The 25,059-nt window shown below is 60.6% G+C and overlaps 2 protein-coding genes across 6 annotated transcripts in view; both read left to right on the plus strand.

Moving 5' to 3' along the window:
• Positions 1-16,903, plus strand: part of PEMT (phosphatidylethanolamine N-methyltransferase) — an 85,330-nt gene extending 68,427 nt beyond the window's left edge. For all 4 annotated transcript variants that reach the window (XM_042965823.1, XM_042965824.1, XM_042965822.1 and 1 more), the window contains exons 4-7: positions 11,267-11,412; positions 13,927-14,038; positions 16,326-16,400; positions 16,608-16,903. In XM_042965823.1, coding sequence (XP_042821757.1) covers positions 11,267-11,412; positions 13,927-14,038; positions 16,326-16,400; positions 16,608-16,665 — 391 coding nt within the window. In that variant the 3' untranslated portion in view covers positions 16,666-16,903. The remainder of the gene's footprint in view (positions 1-11,266; positions 11,413-13,926; positions 14,039-16,325; positions 16,401-16,607) is intronic.
• A 5,417-nt stretch (positions 16,904-22,320) lies between these two features.
• On the plus strand, positions 22,321-23,606 carry RASD1 (ras related dexamethasone induced 1). Of its 2 annotated transcripts, none has more exons than XM_042966408.1 (2): positions 22,321-22,791; positions 23,096-23,178. In XM_042966408.1, exons 1-2 carry the CDS (start codon positions 22,506-22,508, stop codon positions 23,176-23,178), a joined length of 369 nt encoding a protein of 122 aa, XP_042822342.1. In that variant the 5' UTR covers positions 22,321-22,505. The 2 variants fall into 2 exon arrangements, with proteins under 2 accessions (XP_042822342.1, XP_042822341.1); XM_042966407.1 differs by having other exon boundaries at positions 22,328-22,791; positions 23,022-23,606.
• The last annotated feature ends 1,453 nt before the right edge of the window (positions 23,607-25,059 follow it).

The raw sequence follows: 25,059 nt of genomic DNA on the forward strand, positions 1-25,059 counted from the left end.
TCTGGATTACGCGGCATGGAGGCCCTCGGGGATCCTGTGGGGATGGGCATCGACTTGTGTCAGCCCTGCCTAGCACCCCCATCCCGCTCCCCTGTGCGGTAAAGAATGACACCCGGTTTCCTCATCTGGCCCCGGCCGTGTCTGGGTCACCTCCCCCCTCCCCCTGGCAGGGCCCCTTCCCTGACTCTTCCTGCTGCCTCATTTCTGTCGGGTCTGGCTCTCCTCCTGCCTTAGCTCCCGGCATCCATAGCACCTCCCAGCTGCACCCTATGTGTGGAAGCCCCAGTGCGACGACCCGCTCCAGCCACTTGTTGGTCTCCGGGGCTCAGAGGGCTCAGAGGGGCTCAGTGAGCACTCAGGCTCAATGCAGAGTGGACCGAGCCTGCCCTGGGAGGCCGGCTGAACCCTGACCCCGGAGAGAGAGGCCACAGGACGGCTCCGAGGCTCCAGTGCAGCCTGAACACTGAGGAGTGCACCAGACACGTAAACGAGTTGCTCGCTCCTTCTCTCCCCTGGGCCTCACTCACTCTGCTGTGGTCACAGTGCCAGGGTTACAGAGAGGTCTGGGTTTCCCTCCCACCGCGCTCACCCATGGGGACGTGGCTGCCTGGGGTGCTGGGGGCGGGGAGAGAGGGTCTGGCCCAGACAGCCCACTCTTGCCTTGACCGGCAGGTGACCACAGGGCTCCTATGAAATGGGGGGCCTGCCTCCGTCACCTGCACATGCACCCCCGGTGATCCTTCGGTGTCCCTGGCCTGGCTGGGCACAGGCTCGGGTGGGGTGGCCCGTGGGGTTAGGTTGGGGAAGATTGTGGGGTCAGGCCACACCTGTGATATGGTAGGAAAGAGGGAGCCAGGAGGGGTTCAGAGCCCGGGCAGTGAATTCACGTACCGGGTCGGGTTTTCAATTTGCAAGGGGCTACTTTGCCCTCCTGCGCTAACCTCTTTCATTGTGCAGCTGAGACGGACGTCCCTTTGGGTTCCCACTTGGAGGGATGCTGAAGCAGGGAGAGGGAGGGAGAGGGGAAGGGATGTGGGGAAGGGAGGGGAAGGGGTGGGGGGAAGAGAGGAGAAGGGGCGGGGGGGGGAGGGAGGGGAAGGGGTGTGGAGGAAGGTGCCCTCCCAGCAGAGAAGCTGTGCAGGCGGCAACAGCCAATTCGTGTCTGCTCCGGTTACGAGACCCGCACTCCCCGTTGGCTGCTGGGCATGTTCGGGCCTCCTGTGCTGCCCACCAGCCTAACTCTCCTGTGGGGTTCCTCCCTCAATTACTCGGAAAACTCAGCCGGCAGGGCGGCCCGAACAGGCTCCTTCCTTGTTCCGCAGCCCCGATCGTGGCGCAGTCCAGCCTTGTTGGCTACTCTCCAGCTTAACTGATTTTTCCCTTTGTTTTCTTCCCTGAGGAGCCTTTGCCCAGAGGGCCTGCAGACACTCTCACCCTTCGGAATGAATGAATGAGTGAATGGATGAATGAATGAATCCCATACCCTCTCTGTTCTGTCTCCCAACTAGTTGTCGAACTAGTTCAGGGGTTGGCAAACGGTGCCCCAAAGGCCCAAGCCCACTAGCCACCTGCCTTTTTACGTCTCACGAGCTCCTCTAGGTGCAGGTGGAATCAGACGGTATTTCCTCTTTTGCGTCTGGCTTATTTCATTTAGCGCAACATCCTCAAGGTTTGTCCCTGTTGGAACACGTGTCAGAATCTGCTTCACAATGCTAAGTGAAACGAGCTAGACACAAGGACTAACGGTGCCTGATTCCGCTCATATGTGGGATCTCAAAGCATCCAACTCATCGAACCAGAGAGCAGATGTGTGGGAGCCAGGCCCTGGGAGTGGGGGAAGTAGGGGGACATGTTGGTCCAAGGGGACAAACTCTCAGTTAGAAGATGAGTAAGTCCTGGAGATCTAATGCCCAGCATGAGGACTATATGCTTAATTCCGTCTCGTATACTGGAAAGTTGCTAACAGAGTAGGTCTTAGAAATTCTCTCTGTGCGCACACACACACACACACACACACACACACACACGACCACTATGTGAGGGGACGGAGGTGTAACCCACCTTATTTTGCTAATCATTTTATAACACGCGTACATGAAGTCATCGCGCCGTGTGCCTTAACCTCACGCGAGGGGATATGTCAATTCTGTCTCAGTAAAACCAATAAAAAACAAAAGGATTCTCAACTTTTTTTTAAAGACTACCCTTCCTTCTTGAGGCTGAATGATATTCTCTCATAAGCAGACACGATGTGTTGTGTACCCATCTATCCGGGCACGGACTCTTGGGCCACTGTCACCTGTCGGCTCCCGGACTCGTGCTGCTGTGGACGTGGGCCAGCCCTGCCCTTGATTCTTCCATACCTAGAAGAGCATACGGTAGTTCTGCGGTTGACTTTTCTGGGGAACTGCCACACCGTTTCTCGCTGTTTGAGCTTCCCACCAGCCTTGTTTGAGGTTTCTAGTCTCTCCACACCCTCACCAGTGGTTGCTATTATTATTTCTTGATAACGGCCGTCCCTTTTTTTTTTTTAATGTTTATTTATTTTTGAGAGAGAAGGAGCACAAGTGGGAGAGGGACAGAGAGAGAAGACGACACAGAATCCGAAGCAGGCTCTGGGCTCCGAGCTGTCAGCAGAGAGCCCCACGCGGGGCCCGAACCCACGAGCCGTGAGATGGTGACCTGAGCTTAACCCACTGAGCCACCCAGGCGCCCTGATAATGGCCATCCTTAAGGGTGTGGACTGTTTTGATCTGTGTCCCCTGAGCGTTTTTTCACGTGCTTATTGGCCATCTGTCTATCTTCCTTTGAGAAATGTCTATTCAAGTCCTTTGCTCATTTTTAAGTCAGGTTGTTGCTGTTGACTTGTATACACAGCTTCATTTTAAATGGTTCTATAAGTGTCTACATGGTATCCCAGGTTTTGCCTCTCGGCCTACAAAGCTGAAAAATATTTATTTTCTGGCCTTTTGTGAAAAAGTTTGTCAGTCCCTGGACTGGTGGGTGACTAAGATCCCTTCTAACTCAGATCCATAACTGTGTGATTTTCCGTGTCAGGTGTCAGCAAAGTTTTTCCGTAAGGGCCAGATTATAAGTATTTTTGACTCTGAGGGCCATGCGGTCTCTGTTGTAACTACTGGAGACAACCTGTCAGCATGTAAAGAGTTGAGTGTGACTGCATTCCAATAAAACTTTATTTACAAGCACAGCCAGCGGGGCCAGATTTGGCCACAGGCTGTGGTTTGCCAGCCCCTGCTCTCCATGAAAGGAAAGTCCCATTGCCGCCTTTGGACATCCAGGTCCACCTGGAGGATGACGTCTGGGACCCTGGGAGACGGTGGGAGTCAGAGCAGCCTGGGGGAGGGGCAGGTGCCCTGGGTGGGCCTCAGCTCTGCTCTCGATGGGCTGGCCTTGAGCAGGTCACTGAGGCCGGGTTGGTCTCCTGTCTGAAACGGAGAAGGAGTCCTTGATCCTCTCCCAGGAGGGGTCACCCGTCCCTCACTGACCGGCTCCTCGCCGAGGCTGTGGCCAAGCAGGGGATCCCGGGCTGGGGCAGTGACGGTCAGACCTTCACGCTTCATTCTAGGCAGCCAGTAGGAAGTAGGAGGATCTGTGATGCCTGGATCAGGCAACTTCTCCGGCAAGAGCTAGAAGGCCCCAGGTCCCTGGTCTCCTGACAGGGGTGCCTCCTTCCTGCAGGCCCCCAGCCCAGCACTGCGGGTTCCTAGGAGACCAAGCAGACAGGGCCACCTTCAGACGTGTATACACCAGCAAAGACCTCTCTGGCTTATTCTTGCATCCGGGGCCTGGGAGAGCTGGGAGGAAGTCCCGCCGTGTCCAGCTTCTTATAGATGATAGCTCCTCAGCTCTCCCTTCTCCCTGGCTTCTCGGTGCTGGTGTTGGTGTGGCCCGGGATCTGTCTTTCGGGCCATGACTTTTCTCTTGGTTGGACTGGCCACCCCAGAAAGTTTCTGGGAGGAGAGAGAGGATGCTCACAGGCAGGACTGTTTTCTGTTCACCTTCCCCACCAGCAGGCTCTTTCTTTCCCCTCTGGCCCTTCTCCCACTGCCCTTCCCTCTGCCAGCTTGGTGATCGGGTGGGTGGGGCTTCCAGAAAGGCTGGTGAGAATCCTGGCAAGACCAGCTCCTGCCCGTAGCCGACAGCCCCCCCACATTATCCCGAGCACCCCTTTCCACACATGGCTTCATTTGATTCTTCGAGATGTGTTCTCTTTTTCTTTTGTCGTAAAATACACATAGCACGACACCTGCCACTTAGCCATTTTAGACTGTATACAGCTCAGTGACGTTTAGTACACTCGTAATGTTGCACAACCACTTTTGGCTAATTCCAGAACTTTTTCACCCCGAACGAAAACCCTGTACCCATGAAACACACGCCCCCTCCCCCCCACCTCACCCTAGGGCACTGGAAAATCTGAATTTGCTTTCCGTCCCTATGGATTTGCCTGTTCTGGACATTTCCAATGTGTCTGTTCTTATCTGTGTGGAAGCCACAGCTTCCGTGGTCGGGGCGGGGCGGGGGTGGGGGGAGAGCAGCAGTGAGGCAGGGTGGGGGGCAGAGAGCACATACAGCACGTGCACGCAACTGAATGGAGCTCAGATCACGTGGCTGTCAAAGCCCTGGGCAGGGGTGGCAAGAGACCACTGAGCAGCGGGTCTGCTGGGTGGTCAGGGCCCCGTGGCCGCTGATGGGGGGCAGGGGGGAGGGCCAGGCATCCTCGTCAGCCGGCCTGCCCCAGCCGGGCAACCAGAAGTGGTCTGGGGGCCTCGGACAGGATGAGTAGACTCCTTATCTGGAGGCCATTAGCGCTGACCTGCTTGTGAAGGACAGGGAGGCCTGACGGGCTGGGGGGCCTCTGGTGAAGCCCCCTCCCTGCCGGCTGCATCCCCTGCACAGCCAGTCTCAGTGGGAGCCTGGTGGCCTGGAGCCAGGGTGGCAATGTGTGGACAGCCAGGCGGGGCCCGGGCTCCCCGGGGCTGGCACTACAATTGCCTACCTTCCGCCAGGATCGCGGCCTCACGGCAGATGTGCAGGTGCACAGGGCCTCAGAGGGCCTCAGGTATATTGATCAGTCACTCAATGGAGCTGTATTCCAGGACCCTTCAGAATTGCCCGAGGTCTGGTGACAACAGGGACATGAAAGTATGGGGACAGCGGAGCAGGTGACTTCCACTCGCAGCGTGGGGCGCACCTCCAGCAGAAACGGGGCTGGCGCCGGGGCCAGGGCGCCTTCTCCCCCTCCGTGTGCTAGTTGCCCCGGGGGCAGGTGCACGGCGTGCACGGACTGGCCAGATTGGTGGGTGTCAGCACGTGTGCCTCTCTGTCCCTGTTGCCATCTGTGTGCCAGTCATTCCTGAATCCAGGGCCCTGCTGGAACCGCTCACAGGACGTGGACAGGGCAGGCCCGACGGGCGAGTGGCCACGCAAAGGCGCCAGCAAATGGGGCAGATGGGGACCGTTCACTGCAGCGGAGGGCTGCCAGAGGGTTCCGTGAGAGTGCGGCTGGAAAATGGGGTGGGGCCTCCCTGGGGCTCCCGGGCTGCGGGAGGACTCAGATCCCTGTTGCTGTAGGGCCGCGGTGCTCGGCTCCTAGTGTCCCCACTGCTGCCGGGAATGTGGTCCTCCCCACGGCACGGTGCTCTGACTTCTTCCAGGCCAGCGGGAAAAAGTCTCTTGGACTTCCCTCTGCCCTCCAGGCCCTCTGTGAAAGGTTCCCCAGTACATCCCCACTTGACCAGGGTAATCTCCTTTCCAATGAACTGTAATTACATCTGGAAATGCCCTCACTTAGCCCCATCAGGAAGTGATGCCTTGGTGTTCGGAGGGCAGCCCACACCCAGCGGGAGGAATTCTGCGGGCCGGTACTGGGGAGCCCCTTGGAGGCCTGCCCACCCCGTGGTGGAAAGGAGTTCTAGGCGGCGGGAACAGGAGGGGCAGGTGGGGTCAGCCTTAACTCTGCAGGCTGGGGAAGGGCCTTGGTTAGACGTGGGATATGGAGTGGAGGTTCTCCAGGAGGAGGAGGCTGGGGCAGGAGGCAGGTGGAGACGGAGGCCAGAGCTGGGGAGGAGCCAGAGGTCCACGCAGACTCAGAGTCCTGTGATTGGGCAAGTGACTGACGTGGGAATGAGGGGGTCCCCTCAGACACCTTTCATCTCGAATGCCTAGAGTTCTGTCGTATCCTGCCTGGGCCCAGGGGAGCTGTGGGTGGGGCCTGTGTCGGGACCTTTGGAAGCAGAGACCTGAAGCCCCTCAGTGCAGGTGGGAGAGCTGGAGAACTGGCTGCTGACCAGGAGGGGGGCCGGGGAGTCTGGGTTAGGCTACTCTGAGGCACACGGGGCCTGGCTGTTGGATTTCGAGGACGCTGCATCTCAACAGGGTAGGTCCAGATATTGGGGTCAAGGCCCAGGTAGTGGGGGCCGAGGACCTCCAGCTGGCAAAAGCAAAAATAAGGCAAAAATAGGGCCCTGCTCCCAGCACAACCCCCCGCCCACCCCTCTGCTCCCTGAGGCCCACTAAGAGGCTGGTTGTCGCCTGGGCTCCTCCCCTGCCCCACCCCCCCAACCGCTCTGTTTCCTGATTTGTAAGATAAGACAGACCCTCTCTTGGCTGTGATGGGTTCTGGAGACACTTTGAAAAGGTGATGTGTTCATCAAATGTGCGGGATCAGTACAGCATCATAGCCCTAAATTCTAGACACCTGATGACTTTTCAAGGGGTTACGTAGGAGAACATTTTTGTTTTGTTTTGCTTTAGCACTTGTAGGTTTATTTTATTTTATTTACTTTTTTTTTTAAAGATTTTTTTTTAATGTTTATTTTTGAGAAAGAGAGAGGCAGAGCATGAGCAGGGGAGGGGCAGAGAGAGAGGGAGACACAGAATCCGAAGCAGGCTCCAGGCTCTGAGCGGTCAGCACAGAGCCCGACGCGGGGCTCGAACCCATGAACCCCGTGAGATCATGACCTGAGCCAAAGTCGGATGCTTAACCGACTGAGCCACCCAGGTGCCCCTTGTAGGTTTATTTTAATGTGGATTAGGAAAAAAATAAGTCCACGCACCAGATGCCAGCGTTCATGAATCGTTTTGCTCAGCGTGGCTGGACCCTGAGGAGCGCGCTAACCTAAGCCTGAAAGGTAGACTGTGAAGTGAATCGCCGTTCAGGTTCGCCTGGAGAACACGTGAGGGCATCCTCGAAGGGCAGAAGTTTGTCAGCGCTGGTCAGTTGCAGACAGACATGGCCACTGGCCGGTCTCTTGGCCGAGCCGGGTGCCTGGGGTGTGGTGGGGACACAGCGGGCTGCGACACCCTCTGTCCGCCTCCACTCTGGGTTCCGGGATTTCAGGGGAGCAGAGCACAGACATCCTCAAGTCACACGGGTGACCGAAAGCTCAATCCAGGTTTTAAAAATAGAACCCGAGACAAATGAATGAGTCTCTCCACTCCCACCCCCGGTGCAGAATATTTCCAAAGGAAATTGCCTCCTGTTATTTCATTCTATTATGAAGCATGGCTCATAGAGCCACTCATCCCTCCATTAATTTTCCATAGGGAATGGACTGTGCCTTCCCGGCTTAATGGAGGATCTAGAACACGACGGATCACCTGACTGGGGCCGGGCCCTGCCCTTCCAGGAAACCTGACGCCTGTGGTCCCAGAGAGCCCGTGGGCCAGGCAGTGCACAGGGCATCTGCACAGAACCCTCGGGAAGGGCCTTGCCCGCTTTCTCTGCTGACCCCAGAGAGAATGGCCTGCAGAGCTTTGCGGGGAGTGGGTGCTGAAGGAGCCTGGAAGGTGCTTTCCGCTGGCCCCTTCTCTTCCTCTCTTCCCACTGGAGAAGGCATGGAAAAGGAGCCACACGTGGACAGAGGCCCGGGTCCAGTCTTGGGCAGCTGCCCAGCCGCTTCAGGGCCTTCTGCCCATCACTGGCCCTAGATCTTCCCTTTGTTAGGACTCTCCATCTGCTTCCAAGCAGATGGCTTCTCCTGCAGGGCCATCCCCCTGGGAAGCTGCTCCAGGCCAGCACATCAGCGAGAAGTTTCCATTTTCATCGCTGCCTTTGCGGCATGCGCTCAGAGCCAGGCGACTCACGGGCTTCTTGGAGGATGTGAGTGAACTCTGGTGGAGGAACCAGAGCCAGCCCGGCGCGGAGCCTGAAACCGAGGCCGGATTCTCTGGAACCCCGTGTCGGTCCCCTCTGGGCGGTGGCTGGGCTCCCTCGGCCCCCTGGGCCCCCAGTACTTGCCCTCCTGCTGCAGTAGCTGACGATGTCCCCTGCTCTGCTCCTCCCCGCCAGTGACTTCGCACTCACCAGAGCACATTCCAGACGACCCCAGGGCGCGTCTCTTACGCAGGCTGCTTTCACACCGAGCTCCTGTGCTGGGCTCTGCCCCCAGCCTCTGCCTGGGCTGTTCCTCTTTCTGGAATTCTCTCTCTGCCCTTCCCCTGATGAGTTTCTTCATCGGATCCCAGCTTGAGCCTTGCCGAGGCCTCTCCTAGACCCGTCAGGTGTGCCCGCCCATCCCGTGGCGCCTGGTGCTTTATCACACGGTGTCACCCTGCGTTCACACCTCTGTCCTTCCCACTGTCCGCAAGCCCCATAGCAGAGCCCGGCATGTCTCACGCTCACCAGAGTGTGCACAGCCATCGGTTGCAGCTCGACACAGGGTGATGAGGGGTTACCGTCACCGTCTACAGAGGCAAGAGCCAAGGTTCGGGGCACCCAAGTCTGAAAATCGGTGCCGCTCTTTGCCAGGGGCTCTTTTATTGGGCTGCCATAAGGTGCCCCCCCCCCCCAGAGCACTCGAGGCAGATGGGTATGCTGGGCTGGCCAGGGGGTGCCCGCTCTGCCTCATTTCCCTCGGTTTGGGGGCCAGGGGGCACCCCAGGCAGGGAGGAACAGGTGCTAAACCTGCCAGGGGCCAGGTGGGGGGGTTCACTCGAGCCCACAAGAGCACAGAGGCCTGAGCATCACCCCCACCCACCCACCCACCCACCTACGTACATACTCCGTCTCTGCTGGGTGTGCAGGTGAGCCCCACTCGGGGTGGGGCGGTCAGCCTTACCAGAGCCCGCGCCCTCCTACACACAGGAGAGGTGGGGAGGGTGCGGAGGCTGGGCGGGAAGCTGCCTGTTCCATGGCCTCAGCTGCTGGGTCTGCAGGGCTGAAGGTGTGCCTGCGTCACGGGGCTGCCCAGAAGGTGAGGGCTGCTGGTTTCCCAGAAAGTCAGGTGAGGGCAGAGAGGGGTGGGGCATGGGTGTGGTGACCACGGACAACAACAGGGTGTGCATGACCCTGAGCCGATCCCAGCGGCTTAGCCTGGACCTTCGGGGTGACCCTGAGCCTGGGCGGCCGGAAGGCTGAGGGAGGGCGGTGGTGGGTGGAGAGCCGGGGGCGTGGGCAGCGTGACCGGTGTATAGGTGTGCTTTGACATACGTGTGCCGCTGATTGACAGGTCACCATGCTGGCCTCTGTGTGCAGCGGGAGGGGAGGGAGTGGGTAGCGGGTGCTGCTTTTCCTCCACTTGATGTGAACCATAACCCGTCCTGTCTGGTACGTGCCAGGTGCCTGGGAGATACTTGAGCGAAGCAGAAGCAGCCTCTGTTCTCTAAGAGCTGAAAGTAGTTGGGGAAGAGAGTTCGAAGGGGGTGGTTTTTAGCTCAAATCAGGATGGTTTTATGATAATTTGAGTTTCCCAGTGGAATGAATGAGTGAGGATGGTGAATTTGTTCTGCTTGAAAGAGACTTGCAAACAGAGGTACCTTGTGACGGATGGATAGATACAGGATAGACTGATGGATGGATGCATGGGTAGATGGATGGGTGAGTGGATGGATGGGTTGATGGAGGGATAGATAGATAGATTGATGGGTGGAAGGATGGGTGGAAGGATGAATGGATGGAGGATAGACTAATGGATGGGTCGGTGGATGGACAGATGGATGGATAGATAGAGGATAGTTGGATGAATGGATGGATGGATGGATGGACGGATGGATGGAATGATGGATGGACAGAGGATAGACTGATGGATGGGTGATGGGTGGATGATGGAAGGATGGGTGGATGGATGGATGGAGGATAGACTAATGGATGGGTAGGTGGATGGATGGAAGGGTGGATGGATAGAGGCTAGACAGGTGGATGGATGTGTGGGTGGGTAGGTAGATAGTGAGCTGCCCAGCTAAGAGGTACCTAGTAAAGAGTGAGTACAAGCAGTTGTCCTGCATGAGGCAGGAGAGCCCCATGACTGTTCTGAGTGTTATGATCATGGGGGAGTGGGAAGTATATGTTAGTGGTACACGCATGCACTTGCTCCCACGCACATCCTTTCCTTTGAGTATGCCCCCCCCCAGTGCCAGCTCCCCACTAGTGAGGCAGACCCTGAACCTTGCTTCTATGCATTACCATGAGCCCAGTCACTTTGCCCTGCCTGCACCATACCTTCCCACCTTCAGTAGCCAGTTGGAGAACCTGAACTTCCAAACCCACGAGCCCAGTCCCTTCCCCCCTGTTTTCATCACTTGCCATTTAACAAGGCCTCCAATGGCTTGGCCCCAAAAGGAGCTTGGTGGGGGCATTTCAGAGGTGAAAGGAAGACATTAAGGGGCCTCTGAGGTGCCACCTGGGATGCAGCCAGCCCTGCCCAGGGACTGTGGAGGCCGCAAAGGGGGCAGAAGTGTGCCCCAGGCTTCTGGGCACTGTGTCCACTCTAGGGGCGTGCGATGCCACCACCACACGCACGCTCTGCCAAGTGCAAGGGCACGTGGGCACAGCCAGGGGCATGCATCTTTCCTGATTTGAGCCACATTTGCCTCTGAAGTACTGGTTCTAACTGGACAGGAATCAGAGTTTGCAAACTGGTGGTCTCTGGGCTGAATCGAGCCCGCTGTCACACGGGAGTCTAAAGCAGTTATTGTTGCCTATTGCTAATAATTAGAGTATTTGACATACAAGTCATGATTTCTGGCTTCTTAAAAAAATAAATTTAGGAGGGCCCAGGCTCCTCATTCTGGTCACTTCTCTGGTGGCAGGAGGGGGATGGGGGCTGCAGGGGCAGGACGGTGCTCTCCAGGAGCACCACAAGCCACCTGCAGCCTACCTCATTCATTTGGGTCACCGGCCTGGCCCCAGCAGGCTCTGAGACCCCTGGACTGGCTATTCTGGGGGTCACCTGGGAGACAGAGGGGGGGGGAAAGGCTAGGGGAGCCCCTCTCCCCGGCAGTGATCTCCTGACTCTCCCCCCAGCTTCACGCAGGCCATGCTGAGCCAGCCCAAGATGGAAAGCCTGGATAACCCCACGGCCTACCGCGTGGGCCTTGCGCTCCTGGGAATAGGCAGCACGTTTGTGCTTTCCAGCTTCTTTGCACTGGGCTTCACCGGGACCTTCCTAGGTAAGACCCCGAGGACTGGGGGGCACGAGCAGACGTACCCTGGGCTCAGTGGGGAGCAGGGGCTGGGTGGCCGACCTCCCTGCCCTCTGTGACATCTTCGTGGGGTGCACGGGAGGACCTCGCCACCTTCTTGCTCTGCCACTAACTCTGGGGCTCAGGGCGCCTTCCCTCCACCAGGCCTCTGCCTGGTCAGCTTGGGAAGCTGGGCTCTCCTATCTCATCCAGCTGGTCGGCCGCCAGGCCAGGTGGGATTTCCGCTGGCTGCATTTGGGCCCCAAGCCAGGGCTGGTGCAGGTCTGGATCGGGTGTGGCATAAGGGGGTGCCGTTCCTGCTCTGCATTTCCCACTGCCTACGGCTCAGGTGCTTTTGGGCCGGGAGCCCAGTGCTGGCCTAGCTAGAGGTCCTCATGACCTCAGCAGCTTCTAGCAACTTGGAAGCCCAAGGAAGAGAGCAGCCGGGGAGGCTGGAAAAGCAAGGGCAGTCTTGGGGCCGGGAACGGAAGGGAGGCGGCGGCCCACAGAGGGGGCCCAGCAGGCAGCCGGCATGTGGGAGGTGCCCACCCCTCTGATGGGCTGATCCGGGGGGTCCCGGGTCCTCGCCAATCTCAGCCCCCAGCCCACTTCATAGACCTGGCCTCAGTTTCCTCCAGTGCCCAGGGCTGTCCCCGGCACCCTCCTGGTTTGCCTGGGTCTCTCTATCCACAGCCGCCTGGGGCCCCGGGGTACTGCGGGCTGCAGCGGGGAGCCTGCAGCTCTGAAGGAGCTTGTGTTCACAGGCGGACGAGACCTCCGGGAGCGGCGTGTGCAGGAGGCCTATGCCGAGGCCCGGCCTGGGCCTGTTGGGCACCTGTGGCAGTGGGGCCCGCAGGTGGTTTAGCGCCTCGTGCTCAGGCCAGAGCTTTAGGGTGCCCGGTGCTAGGGGAGGGGCACGCAGGTGGGAACCTGGGAGGAGAAGGTGGGAGCTCCTGGGTCTGCCAGGTGGGGGTGGGGCACTGGGCCAGTGGGAAGGAGGCCTGGGAGCAAATAGTAAGTTCCGGGACAGAGTGGCAGGCAGGTTGGCCGGGGTGTGTGTGTGGGGGGCGGGGGTGGTGGCGGCGGGGGTGGGGGGAGAGGCAGTCAGGCGAGGGCTGGAGGTCGGGTGGGGGCCACATCACATGTGTCCCCTAAGGCCATGCAGGAGCCTGAGGCTTCACTCCTGGGCACGTGGAGGCCATAGGAGGGCTTGGAAAGATCTCATCCCAGCAATGAGGAGGTTGGACTGGCTGGATAGTGAGGTGGGGACAGGGAGGAGGTGGGGATCACGGTGTAGGCGTCACAGAGGGAGGAGGGCCGCCGTCCCGTCCAGCCCAGGTCCTGGAAGACCAGGAGTGAATAGCCCCGTGGCATGCGGGCCTGGCACAGGTGTGGGCACAGAGCTGGGAAGGAGCCGGTGGAGCCCCGGATGGCGTGCGGGGCAGGACCTGGTCAAGGCGTGTGAGGCGAATCGCCCAGAGGAGCCAGGCAGGGTGGGCGGGCAGTGGGAAGGAGCCTGACAATAGCAGTCACCGGCGGCACACCGCCACCCGGAAGAGACGGCCGGGAAGTGCCGCTGGGCTCTGGATGTAGGGCACAGCGGCCACTTCCCTCCTGTGAGTCAGCCCCAAAGCGGGTTTCTGTGCCATCCGCCTCCAGGCCCGCAGCCCCATTTCCTGCCTCCTGGGAAGAAAGCCTTCCGCAGCCCCCGGGCAGCTCCTGTGCCCCCGCACCCTTTGTCCCCAGACAGCGGACTCCTCTGCCTGCCGCTGCCCTGCTTCTGCCTCGGATGAACAGCACCGTGCCCGTGGCGGTGTGGGCTGCCTACCGGCCAGTGCCAGAGACCGTGTCCCTGTGCCTCTTGGAGCGGCCTCAACGTGAGGCCTCGTCACCGTGTCTCGGAGGGGTGGAGGATAGGCCTGTCCGGGGTCGGCCGTCTGATGGTCGCACTCTCCACTGCGACCGGCTGCTCTGGGCTGGCTGCAGGCCGTGGTGGGCGGCTGGGGTGGAGAGGCAGAGCAGGCCCCCTGGATCCCTGGGGTGGGAGGAGCTCACCCAGGCCCCTACTGGGTGAGAAGGGAGGATCTGGGGGCAGAAACACTGGGTAGCAGGCAGGGAAGGGCCTCTTGCAGGAGGTGACATCAGCTGAGGGAGAAGTGCCGAAGGAGGAAAGATGCTCACTAGACAGAGAGCAGGGAAAGGCATCCCAAGCAGAGGGAACAGCATGTGCAAAGGCACGGGGGAAAGGAGCAGATGGGGGTGTGGGAAGGCTCAGTGCCTTAGCCCTATCAGGACCCTGTGCCCTGTGAGGTGTCTGCATGCTGGTGACCCGAGTGGACCCACTGCTTGGGGTGTCCCTTGACCCAGTACGCTGTACAACCTGCTCCTTGGCTGGGCTGGAGCCTCCTGGAGGGCAGACCTGTGGTGCCCACTCTGGGGGCCTCCCTCAGTAACTGCGCAGCCAGGCTGTGACCCTCCGGTCCTGCCCCAACTTGTCCACAGGCGATTACTTCGGGATCCTCATGGAGGCAAGAGTGACCACATTCCCATTCAACATCCTGGACAACCCCATGTACTGGGGCAGCACGGCCAATTACCTGGGCTGGGCCATTATGTGAGTATTGGGCCTTCCTGCCCGCCCTCCCTGCCTCCTGAGGAAGACGGGCCAGCCTTCTGTCATCTGTGGAGCCGAGGTGTTCCTTGGGACTTTCTTCTCCATGGAAACAAACAACATCCTAGAACACGGGTTAGCGAACTTTCTCTTGAAGGGCCGGAGAGGCGGGGCTCCCAGGCCATAGGCAGAGCTCGGATGCTCAAAAGCAGCCGCGAGCCAGTAGGTAAATGAATGGCTGTGGTCGGGGACCAACACCGCTTCATTCTTGGACACTGTAATTTGAATTTCATAGAATTGTCATGTGTCGTGAGATAGTCTATTCTCTCTCTTTTTTAACCATTTAAAAATGTACAAATCATTCCTGGCCCACACACCACAGACTGCCAACCCTGTCCTGGAACATTAGGGCCGGCAGGTCCTGAGTGACCGCCAGGGCTCATGCTTCACCTTCACGCTGTCCAGAGGCCCCAGGTGGCGAGGCATAGGGGGCGCTGTGCGCTCTGGGCCTCAAACCACGCCCCCCCCGGAGCACTTCCTGTTTGTCCATTTTCTGCGTTAGGGCTTCTTCCGTGGGCAGTTTTTCAGCAGAAAGCGTTCTGCTTTTATTGGGCGCTCGAAACCACGTGCCTAGAATGTTGCAGGTGCTCCCAGAGACCAGAAAGGTTCCAGGACACCAAGGGACGAGTCTCAGATGGTGGCGTGTCGGGAGCGGGATGTTTCCTCGCGACCCCTGCCTTCAGGTGCAGCCCAGATCGGAGCCCTGGGCTCTGAGCGCAAGGCGCTAGAGGGGGACCTGTGGGTCTGGCAGGGACCTGTCCCCCTGCCCCAGCCCAGCCCCTCTCACCTGACTCAGGCAGTGGGAAGGTTCCATGCCCCTAGATTCCCTCAGGCCACAGAACATCTCCCTAGGCCCCACCCTGCAGCCTCTTGATTCCCGCCGGGCCGGCGCACCCAACATTCCCTCCCTTTTCCGTTCCTTTCGTCTGAGAGCTCCTTAGAGATGCGCCATTGCCTGGGGCTGCCAGACGCTGACCCGGCAGGGCTGCTCCAGGCCTCCTGCAGCCCATCTGTCTCCCACCAGGGGCCCCCACGGCTGGGGGAGCCCTGGTGGGCCCCGGGGCAGCAGGATTCCTGGGGGCACTGGGCACCGGGGCCTCCTGCTGTCTCCGGGCCCCCACCTTCCCAACCTCCTAGCCCGAGTGGGACACCCCACTCCCCAAGGTGCACAGCCGGTTCCCTAGGGCCAGCCCTGCCATCACCTCAGGCTCGGGGCCAGGCATGTGGGTCAGTCTGGACCTCAGCCTCCCCGTCTGCAGAAGGAGAGGATCCTTTCTACACAGGGCTGTTAGGGTGTCAAGGTCAAGAGTGTGAGAGCACGTGGAAAGTGGGGAAGTTTCATGCGGGTGTAATGGAGAAGGGGTACCCGCTTGGCTCACGCTCCAGGGCCCAGTGTGGGGGCTGTCCCGGGGGGTGCAGGCCCCTGCCCCCTGGCCCCATCCTCCTGGGCCTCCTCCCCAGCTCCTCGGGTGCCTGACTTATGGGTGGGGAGGCTCTGCTCACTCCAGGCTCTGCTGGAGCACCCAGACAAAGAGACAGGGTGAGGCCCTGGGCGGAGGAGAGTGGGCAGGGCAGAGGGTCTCTGCACGGTGCACACAAGTCCCGGGGCCCCCAGCCTGGGACTTCTGTGAAGGAGGTAGAGCGGGGGTCACAGAGCCCACCTGGGGCCGTGTTCCCTGCTGGCTCCCGGGCTCTGTGTGGCCCCATGAACTAGTTTCCCTCTCTCCTCCCGGCCATCTGGATGCTGTAGCCCGGCCCCTGTGGAGCCTCTGGGATCAGAGGTAACTGGAAAAAGCGGGACCAGCTGGACAGCAGATGCACCCGGGCTCCTCTGTGTGGCAGTCACCAGCAGGGAGCCTGTGAAGGGTCCCCTAGACCCTCCACGTGCAGCTGGGGGTTGGGGGGCCCTGGACCCGTTTCTAGAAAACACCCTGAGAACACTGTCACTGGAGGGCAGGCAAAGCATTTGTCCCCCCCCCCCCCCCCCCCCCCCGCCCTGCCGGAACATCGTCCTCTGCAGAAAAGGACATGCTTGGCCACCCGGGCAAGTCTGAGAGGCTGGACGTTCTTTTCATCCCTGCTGCGTCCTGAGCCGGGGGCTGGGGACATGAAAAAAGGGAGCGTGGGCCCCCCTTGGAGGACTGAGCCCTACCGGACAGGCGGTCAGCCGGCGGTCATCGGGTCAGAGAGAGAAGGCCGGGCGCGGGAGCTGATAGTGTGTTCTCCACAGGCACGCCAGCCCCACCGGCCTGCTGCTGACTGTGGTTGTGGCCCTCATCTACATGGTCGCCATCCAGTACGAGGAGTGAGTAGGCCCGCCGTCACACACGAGGAGTGTGACCGGCCGAGCGGCCGACAGGAAGCTCAGAGCGGACCCAGTGGGGCCTGGGGGGCCGGGCAGGCGGTGACGCGGCAGCCCGGGCCTCCTGTCCACGCTGCCGTGGGGGGCACGGCCTGGGGCGGTGGCATCACCCCCGAGACCTGCTGATGGAGCCCCTCCCCCTCCCCACAGGCCCTTCACCGCTCAGATCTACCAGCAGAAAGCCTCCTCGTCCCGCAAGAGGAGCTGACCGGGCCTGTGGCCACTTCACTGAGGGTCTGCCGCCCCGGCCTGCCCCGAGTGCCAAGCCCTGCGGTGGGGAGCAGAGCGCCTGGCCGCGGCTCCGTGTTCGCGCCTGATGAGGGCCGCTCAGTGCCTTGGAAACCTCTGCCTCGGGGGCCCTGGACATGCTGCCGTTTGGCCACTGAGCCCCCAGCCTCGCTGCCCCCAGAACATCCTAACTCAACAATAAAGGCACCCTGACGCCAGCATCCCCTTGGGCTCTCTGTCCGGCCAGGTGGGGATGGGGAAGGAGTTTGGGGCTCCTGGGAAGGGAGCATTCCCCTGAGGGCTCCAGGCCAGGCTGGTGTGGCCCTCCTTCTGCCTGAAGCCTCTCAACCCTGAGGCCAGCGTCACCATCCGCACTCGGCAGGGCAAGGACTTGCCCAGATGTTTGAGCTTCCTGTGCCTCCCGTCTCACCCCCTGCCCCAGCACCCCGTCTTCCGTCCCTTTCCTTTGGGGAGCCAGCCCAGCCTCCAGGTGGAGGTGTCCTCATACGACCCAGCAGCCCCACACGCCAAGGAGCTCCCAGCCTCTGTGAGCTGCCGTCAGAGACTGAAACACATTATGCTGAAAATGTAAATGGTGACATGATGGTACATGGTGGGGGTGGGAGCCTGTCGTCAGCCAAGGAGATCGGGGTGGGGGGCCCTCTGAGGAGGGGACATTTGAGCTGAGACCCAAATGAGCAGGGGGAGCAAATGGGAGGATTCCAGGCCACGAGAAGGGTGAATGCAAAGGCCCTGTGGTCAGAACAAGCAGCAGGCTGTTTAAGGACCCAGCTAGTGAGGAGCATCAGCCAGGAGGTGCTGGGCCCCGTGGGGTCGGGCCAATGAGCGGGCCCAGTTGGCAGCCCCCTGGGGCATTTGCAGAAAGCTGGGCTGTGGCCCTCATGCTCTCTGAACCCCAAGCCACCAGGTCCAGCCCAGATGAGCTGGCCTTGGAGACATCATCCTTGTGCGGTGATCTGAGAGCTAACAGAAAAGCCCAAATGTGGTGACAGTGCAACCCCCTTTGGCCTATGAGGGGCCTGGCACTGGATGGAAATATCATGCCCCTGAAGGCTGATGTGGAACGGGCTGTGGGAAGGGACCGGTGAGGCTAACGTGCTCCCCCAGAGCTGCTAGCAATGCTTGAGCCTGCAGGGGGAGGGGAAGGGCCGGGCCGGCTGGACCTCGGACGTTCGGCATGCACCTGCTCTGGGGCCCCGCCCCTCACTGGCTGTATCTCGAGACTACCACACGGGCTGGGGTCACCCCCGTCTGGCAGCATAGGCTTGGTGACCTGTCCCGGAGGCGCAGGTCTGTCCCACCCCAAGCTCACACTCCCTCTCTCCCGCTGAGGTGGGAGGCGTCGAGGAGAGGTGGGGGATCCCGATGCCATGGGGTCGGGGTTCCCGGATGGAACCGGAGGTCCTGGGCCCAGCACCCAAGTCTCCTTTCACCCCCCCACCCCCGGGGTGAACTCAGCATCTCTGGTTAATGCTGACATTTCTCTCCTAATCCCTCGTGAGCCTCAAATCACCAGAGGAGCAGGCCATGTGATCACGTGGGGCCTGTTGGTCAAGCCTGGCTGTGGAGTCTAGTGGACAGGGCTGGCCGGCCCCTCCTCCTGGCCCCAGGCTTACCTGCAGGCCGCCAGCCCTCCAAGGACACAGGATCCGCCTTTCCCTCATTCGTGCTGGGAAACTGCCGTGAGCCCAGACTCCACCTGCCCACGGGCTCTTAAAGCCCCAGCCCCCCACTCTGTAAAGGGGCCACCGTAGCCATGCCTGCCTCGTGAATGCACCTACCGCCCAAGCAGTACAGGCTGGGCCTCCCCTGTCACCCAGGGAGCTCCTTGAGCCCTTTTCTTTGGTTTCTGGAATCCAGAGTCTATCTCAGGCCTTGAGGGCCCACAGGAGGCATCTAGTCTGATCTTACCCGATGCTTCAATCCCTGCTTCTGCTGGCATACCCCTAAGAGCAGGGAGCTTACTCCTCCACAGGTCCCTCTGCACACATAGCCTTTAAGGATATGCTGCCCCCCCCCACCCCAATGTCAGGGCAGAACAGAGAAGCCCCAGGTGTCCTGACCCATGGGTCCACACGGCTGTGGGAGGAGGGGCCCAGGGTGGGGCCAGAGCCATGCGCTGAGCTGGCTCCCCTGAAAGGGTCTGCTGTAAAGGGAGTAGAGCTCAGGCTGCCAGACAGCTGTGATCTGGGCTTGATGAAGGCAGCCTGTCCGAGGGGAACACCAGCTCTTTTTTGCCATTCTCCCGTTCAGGTGGCGGCTGTGGACCAGGGTGACATAGGACACCTTTGTGCAAGGGGCTGGCGGGGATGGGCTCCGGTTGGCACGACAGCGTTCTTTCGGGAAACAGCCACTCACCTCCACCCCCGACGGGGGCCTGCCCGGCGCTCTCCTCGAATAGCTTTTCAAGGACGCCTACACTGCTCTTTGCCATCAGGCCCTGCCGTGTTGCAGATTTCTTGCCTTGGGGGCCAGCTGTCCACTGTCCAACGTGCCCTCACCGTTTGGTCAAATATTTTTAAAAGTTCCCATTTCACTTTGAGCAGGAAAATTGCTGCCCTGCCAGTAAATGATATTTACAAGCAGGCTCAGCCTCACAGATGCTGTTTGTTGCTTTATGACCAAACACACAGAAAAGGAAATCATTTGTAACCATTGTTAACCTGGGCAACATAAAAACAAGGCTTGGGCTGGCGGTACGTGGGCGGTGGGAAGCTGGGAAGCTGGGGTGGGGGGAGCAGGGGAGGTGTGCACATGTCCCCCCTTCCCCCAGAGCGATGCCCAGAATGTCCACGGGCGGACCAGACAGGCTGATGGTGATGTGTGTCTTGCCTGACCACAGGGCTCACCTATTGAAAATATGTCCCCACCCCAGGACCACTCGGGTTCAGTCAGCCTGTGGCAGGGCCTTGCCGTAAAGTCACCAAGGCCACCCCGAAGAACAGAAAAGCGTAATTCAATTAACGAAGAGCTTGGCGGTGGGCAGGGGCGTCATCCCTGTGTGCAGGGGTGGGTGCCTGCCTCAGAGTTGGCCTCATTCCTGTGAGGTGTGGGCATTAAGGGCGGGGGGGGGGGGGGGGGGGGGCCCAGCTTCCAGTTCCTTTCTCTCAGCTCCTTTCTGAAGTTCCAATGCTTCAAAAACATCAGCATGTGTTACTTTTGTAACAAAGAGGTAGGCCTTTGCAAAAAAAAAGCCAGAAAAGAGGCAGCCCAAACTAGCAAGCCTCACCCCTGCTTGCTCCCTGGGGGAGTGAGGCCCCACAGGCCACGCACAGTGGTGGGCAGGTGCATAGGCTTTGGGGGACATCCATTTGGGGAATGAATGACCGATGTGCTCAGGGCTTAACTCGGCGCACTTAGGACAAGTCATAACCTGGCATGTGTGAGGTGGGGTGACGTGCCCAGAAAGTACCGGGGATTGTGGCTGAGAGCCTAGGCTGGGCCCAGTACCTGCCACTGGCGCTTACCAGCTGGAGGGGGCTGGGGGCACGATGTCAGCACCAACCTTGACATCTGCCCTGGGATGGGGGAGGGAGGCTCTATCCAGGCTGGGTTCCACCCACTGGATCTTCTTAGGGAGGGCTGGGTTCAAATCCTTGACCTTGCCGCCCTTGAGCCTCTGCTCATCACGGTGGCCTTCCCAGGAGTAGAGGCCACCTCGACTCTGGCCCCCTGGCATGGGCCGTCAGGAAGGAGCCAGAAGCCATTGGATTTCAGAGCCCAGCTGCCCATACGGCGCCTTTGCAGGAGGCAGAGGGAGGGCCCCTCATCTGGGGGTGACGTGAGCCCCTCCCGTGACCACCCCTGCTGGCATCCTTGTCTGGTCCCTTTCTGTGGGGAAAAGCCCTGCCCCACTGTCCGCAGCGGCCCTGCGTGCAGGGCACCGGCTCAGTTCTTCCTCACCTCAGATGGGGAGGGCAGGGTCAAGAGGGGTGGGGGGACCCAGTCCAGCTGGCCTGTCACATAACTCCTGCATAAAGGACACCCAAGGGGTGAGCCCTCGGGTGCTCCTCTTGTGATACGTGCTTTCGAACCCCCTCATCAACAGGAGACACGAGGCCTGGGGACAAGTGTGGAGGGGGTGGGGCTATGGGGGGTGTACTCTGAGAAATGGGCCACGGATGTCCCACGGTGGGGGACAGAGCCACAGGAGGGGCGCCGTCGGTGGTTAAGAGCCAGGACCGCCAGTTCCCTGGGTTCAAGCCCCAGCCCCGCAGTCTCAGTTTCTCCGTCTGTAAAATACAGACAGTAATAGCTCCTGCTCCTTAAGGCTGCCAGAAGCAACCATGTAAAAGTGCATGGCACAAAGAAACCCTCTTCTGGCATCGCCCTGCGGAGGGTGTGAGGTTCAGTTGGAACTCTCGTCACAGAGAGGCCGGATAAGGTGAACCCACTCCTGGTTACTGATCAATCTGCCGCCTGCTGGGTTTGCCCCTGCGCCCCGCTCCTCCCAGCCCTGCAATCTCATGGGTCATTTACTGTTGTTATTACTACCAAGTTCCTGCCCCCTAAACCGCATGGACTTTCTCATCCACAATGGGAACCAGAACCGCCATCTTCCAGAAGAGGAACCCGGGACGCAGAGAAGGCGAGAGGCTGCTCTGTGCCAAGGGCCTTCTCATGCACTCACTCGCTCGCTAGCTCACTCACTCCGTGTCTGGCAGGCCCAGCTCCCCAGCTCTAAAATGGGAATGTTCGCCCAAGAGACTCTCAAGACACAAACTGCTACGGGGGAGGGAGGAGGGGACGTTGGCCGAGGCCTGACCAACGAAGGGCAAGTCTCTGGTCCTGTAGGTCCGCCCAGGAAAAGGATGCGGATGCGGACAGCCCCCGCCAGAAAATCACTGCCCGGCTTCAGAGCATCCCCGGCTGGGCGAAAGGAGACGCTGAGGCCCGCAGTAGAGCGCGGGGCGGTGAACGGCTCATGTTGGATCCCGGCCTGGAACCCCGCGCCCCGCGTCTCCGCGGACCCCCACCCTGCCGCTCGTTCCCCGTTCCCCGCTCCAGCCCGGAGAGCGGCGCCTGCGGCCTGCCTGCTGCGCCCGCGGGGCCTCTGCTGCCCTCTGGCGGCCAGAGCGCGCAGCGCCGACCTCGGCGCCAACGCTGCCTCCGGGGAACAGGCGCGCGCTTGCAGACGGGAAGGGGGCTTCGGCGGGGGCTGGTTCTCCGTACGGTGGAGAGAAGGTGGGTACGCAAGGGCCTGCGCAGGGGACCTAGCACTGCTTAGCGCCTGCGATCACGCCGCGGCTATGACTGGACTGCTGTTGTTACTCCTGGGTAAACTGAGGCCCAAAGAGAGTGAGGGTCTGTGTGGGTGAGTGTTTCGGGTGGGGTCCTTGCCCCGAGCCACGAAGGGTCAGAGGCACAGCCGGGACTACAGACCCGACGCCCTTGCGGCTGCTGGGCCCCGCGCGTGGAGAAAGGGGTCCGCGCGCCCTTAGCCCCAGCGGGACCTGGGACTCGGTTTCTCCCCGCGCGCAGCGGGCGGCAGCGGGCAGAGGCCCGCGGAGGTCGCGGGAGGGGAGGCGGGGGCTCGCGGGGCGTGACGCACAGAGGCTGGGAGGGCGCGGGGCGGGGCGGCCACGCAGGCTGCATATAAGGGCGGCCTCCCGGCGCGGAGAACCAGAACGAGCGACTTTGTGCCACAGCCTGAGCCGAGCTCGAGCCGGAGCCCAGCCCCAGCCGACACCCCAGCCCGAGCGGAGCGCAGCCTCCCAGCCGCGCAGCGCCGCGCCGCGCCCCCAGCCACCCTCCGTACTTCTCTCGGCCCCGCGTTCGCCCCCGCGGCCCCTCCGCCCAATGAAACTGGCCGCGATGATCAAAAAGATGTGCCCGAGCGACTCGGAGCTGAGTATCCCGGCCAAGAACTGCTACCGCATGGTCATCCTCGGCTCGTCCAAGGTGGGCAAGACGGCCATCGTGTCGCGCTTCCTCACGGGCCGCTTCGAGGACGCCTACACGCCCACCATCGAGGACTTCCACCGCAAGTTCTACTCCATCCGCGGCGAAGTCTACCAGCTCGACATCCTCGACACGTCCGGCAACCACCCGTTCCCCGCCATGCGGCGCCTCTCCATCCTCACTGGTGAGCGCGGGGCCGGTTCGGGCGGCGGTGGCGGGGAGGGAGCTGCGCCACCGGGAGGGCGGCGACCCCTGGTCCGAGGGCGCCCGGCGAGGGCCGGTCCCGACGCCGCGCGCCACGTGGAGACGTCCGGGCGTCCCGCGCCGGGGCGGCCCCCCTGTCGGCCCAACTTCGGCTGTCCCCTCGGCCGCCGCCCTCACCGGCTCCTTTTCCGCCCTCCGTGTTCCCCGCAGGAGACGTGTTCATCTTGGTGTTCAGCCTGGACAACCGCGACTCTTTCGAGGAGGTGCAGAGGCTCAAGCAGCAGATCCTCGACACCAAGTCCTGTCTCAAGAACAAAACCAAGGAGAACGTGGACGTGCCGCTGGTCATCTGCGGCAACAAGGGTGATCGGGACTTCTACCGCGAGGTGGAGCAGCGCGAGATCGAGCAGCTGGTGGGCGACGACCCCCAGCGCTGCGCCTACTTCGAGATCTCGGCCAAGAAGAACAGCAGCCTGGACCAGATGTTCCGGGCGCTCTTCGCCATGGCCAAGCTGCCCAGCGAGATGAGCCCGGACCTGCACCGCAAGGTGTCGGTGCAGTACTGCGACGTGCTGCACAAGAAGGCGCTGCGGAACAAGAAGCTGTTGCGAGCCGGCAGCGGCGGCGGGGACCCGGGCGACGCCTTCGGCATCGTGGCGCCCTTCGCCCGCCGGCCCAGCGTGCACAGCGACCTCATGTACATCCGTGAGAAGGCCAGCGGCGGCAGCCAGGCCAAGGACAAGGAGCGCTGCGTCATCAGCTAGGAGCCCCCCGCCCCCAGCCCCCAGCCCCCCCCCCCCGCGTCGGTGACCGAACTTGAGGAGGACCTTTTTGTTTCAAAGTCACGTCCGGGCCAGCTCGTGCGCCCCGGGGCCGCGTGCGCGCGGACTAGCGTCTTCCCTCCCCGCGGCCCTGGGCCCGCGCACACTGGGGAGGCACTAACGAAGAAGGGACAGTCATCTGCTCTGGAAGGAAAGAGAACTGGACGAGACTGGGACTCCCCCCCCCCCCCCCTTCCCCGCAGGCGCCTGCCACTCCCGCGACAGGGGGGTCACAGGCCGGCGAGGGTGAATTTGTCTTGTTTCTGACAAAGACAAGAACGGGGGTGGGGGGAGTGAGTTAACCCCTGTTGGGCTTTGAGAAACCTGTCCTGCCCCTTGGAGGGTCAAGACAGGACACCTGGGGCATTATCTTGTCTGTGATCCTGGGTTGCCATGACAGCTACCGAAAGCCTCTGCCCTCCCAAAACTTAGGGAGGTGCGGGTCAGATCATAGCCAAGTGACTTGTTTACATGAGTGTGTGAAATTGCACAAAGGAAAACAAAACACACACCTTGCACTTTAAAAGTTCTGATGTCATCGTGGACATGAACAAAATCTTACCCAGCTGTTTGTACCGTGTGTGTGTATGACCGTCCTTAAAGTTATTGTTACTGTTTTTATAAAATAAAATAATTTAAAAACAGATAGTCATGCTTTCTTTGCTTTTGGAAATGGCTCAGGTACAGAAGGGTGAGAAGGGAGGGGTGGGGTTTTTACTTCTGTGGCATTAGCCTCCCCTTCCCCAGACTGGAGAGGACCCTGGCCTTTTGAAAATATCGCCCCCCACCACCACCTCCATGGGAGAAATGGCTCCAAAAAAGCTCCAGATGATCGGGCCAAAGCCCATCTATGTGGGAATGGTTCCTTAGCCAGGGCGACGAAGGGTTCAGGTCCTTGCTAGAGCTGCAGCCACAAAGGGCCTCTGGGATGTGTCCCAGCTGTTTTGTCCTAGACTCCCTACATGCCCAAGGCAATGAAACGTCCTCAAACCTGCAACCCACAGTCGGCCTGAGGTGTCACTAGGGCCCTGCTTTCCCAAAGGAAATGGAGCCTTGAGAGACCAATCCAGTGTTGGCCGCTGTAAGAACCGTGTCCCCCAACTCCTCTCCGGGGCCTGCCACGCGGCTGTCTGGAGACAGTTCAAGATCCCCTGGCCACATGCGTCCCTCCAGCCCCTGGAAGCACATTGCTGCCAGTGCTGTCTCCACCTCCCGGTCTCCCCTCGGTAGTTGAGGGAACCGGTTCCCGACTCGGGACCCAGCTCTCCCTGCCACTTGTAACTGCAAGTTCGGGGCAGGGGACACCTGCCAAGCCCCAAATTCGTCGCCCCCGAATTACAGAGAACACCCTCTGCGTGGGGTTGCCATGAGGAGTAAGTGAGGTGTTTGCAGAGTGCTTAGCACAAGAGCTGCCACCCAGTAATGCA

Source organism: Panthera tigris, chromosome E1 (assembly GCF_018350195.1).
Source record: "Panthera tigris isolate Pti1 chromosome E1, P.tigris_Pti1_mat1.1, whole genome shotgun sequence".
Classification (NCBI taxonomy): Eukaryota; Metazoa; Chordata; class Mammalia; order Carnivora; family Felidae; genus Panthera; species Panthera tigris.

Coding starts and splice junctions, on each gene's coding strand:
- RASD1 (XM_042966407.1), top strand. CDS start 22,506: ATGAAACTGGCCGCGATGATCAAAAAGATGTGCCCGAGCGACTCGGAG. Junction 22,792..23,021: donor GCGCCTCTCCATCCTCACTG/GTGAGCGCGGGG, acceptor TGTTCCCCGCAG/GAGACGTGTTCATCTTGGTG.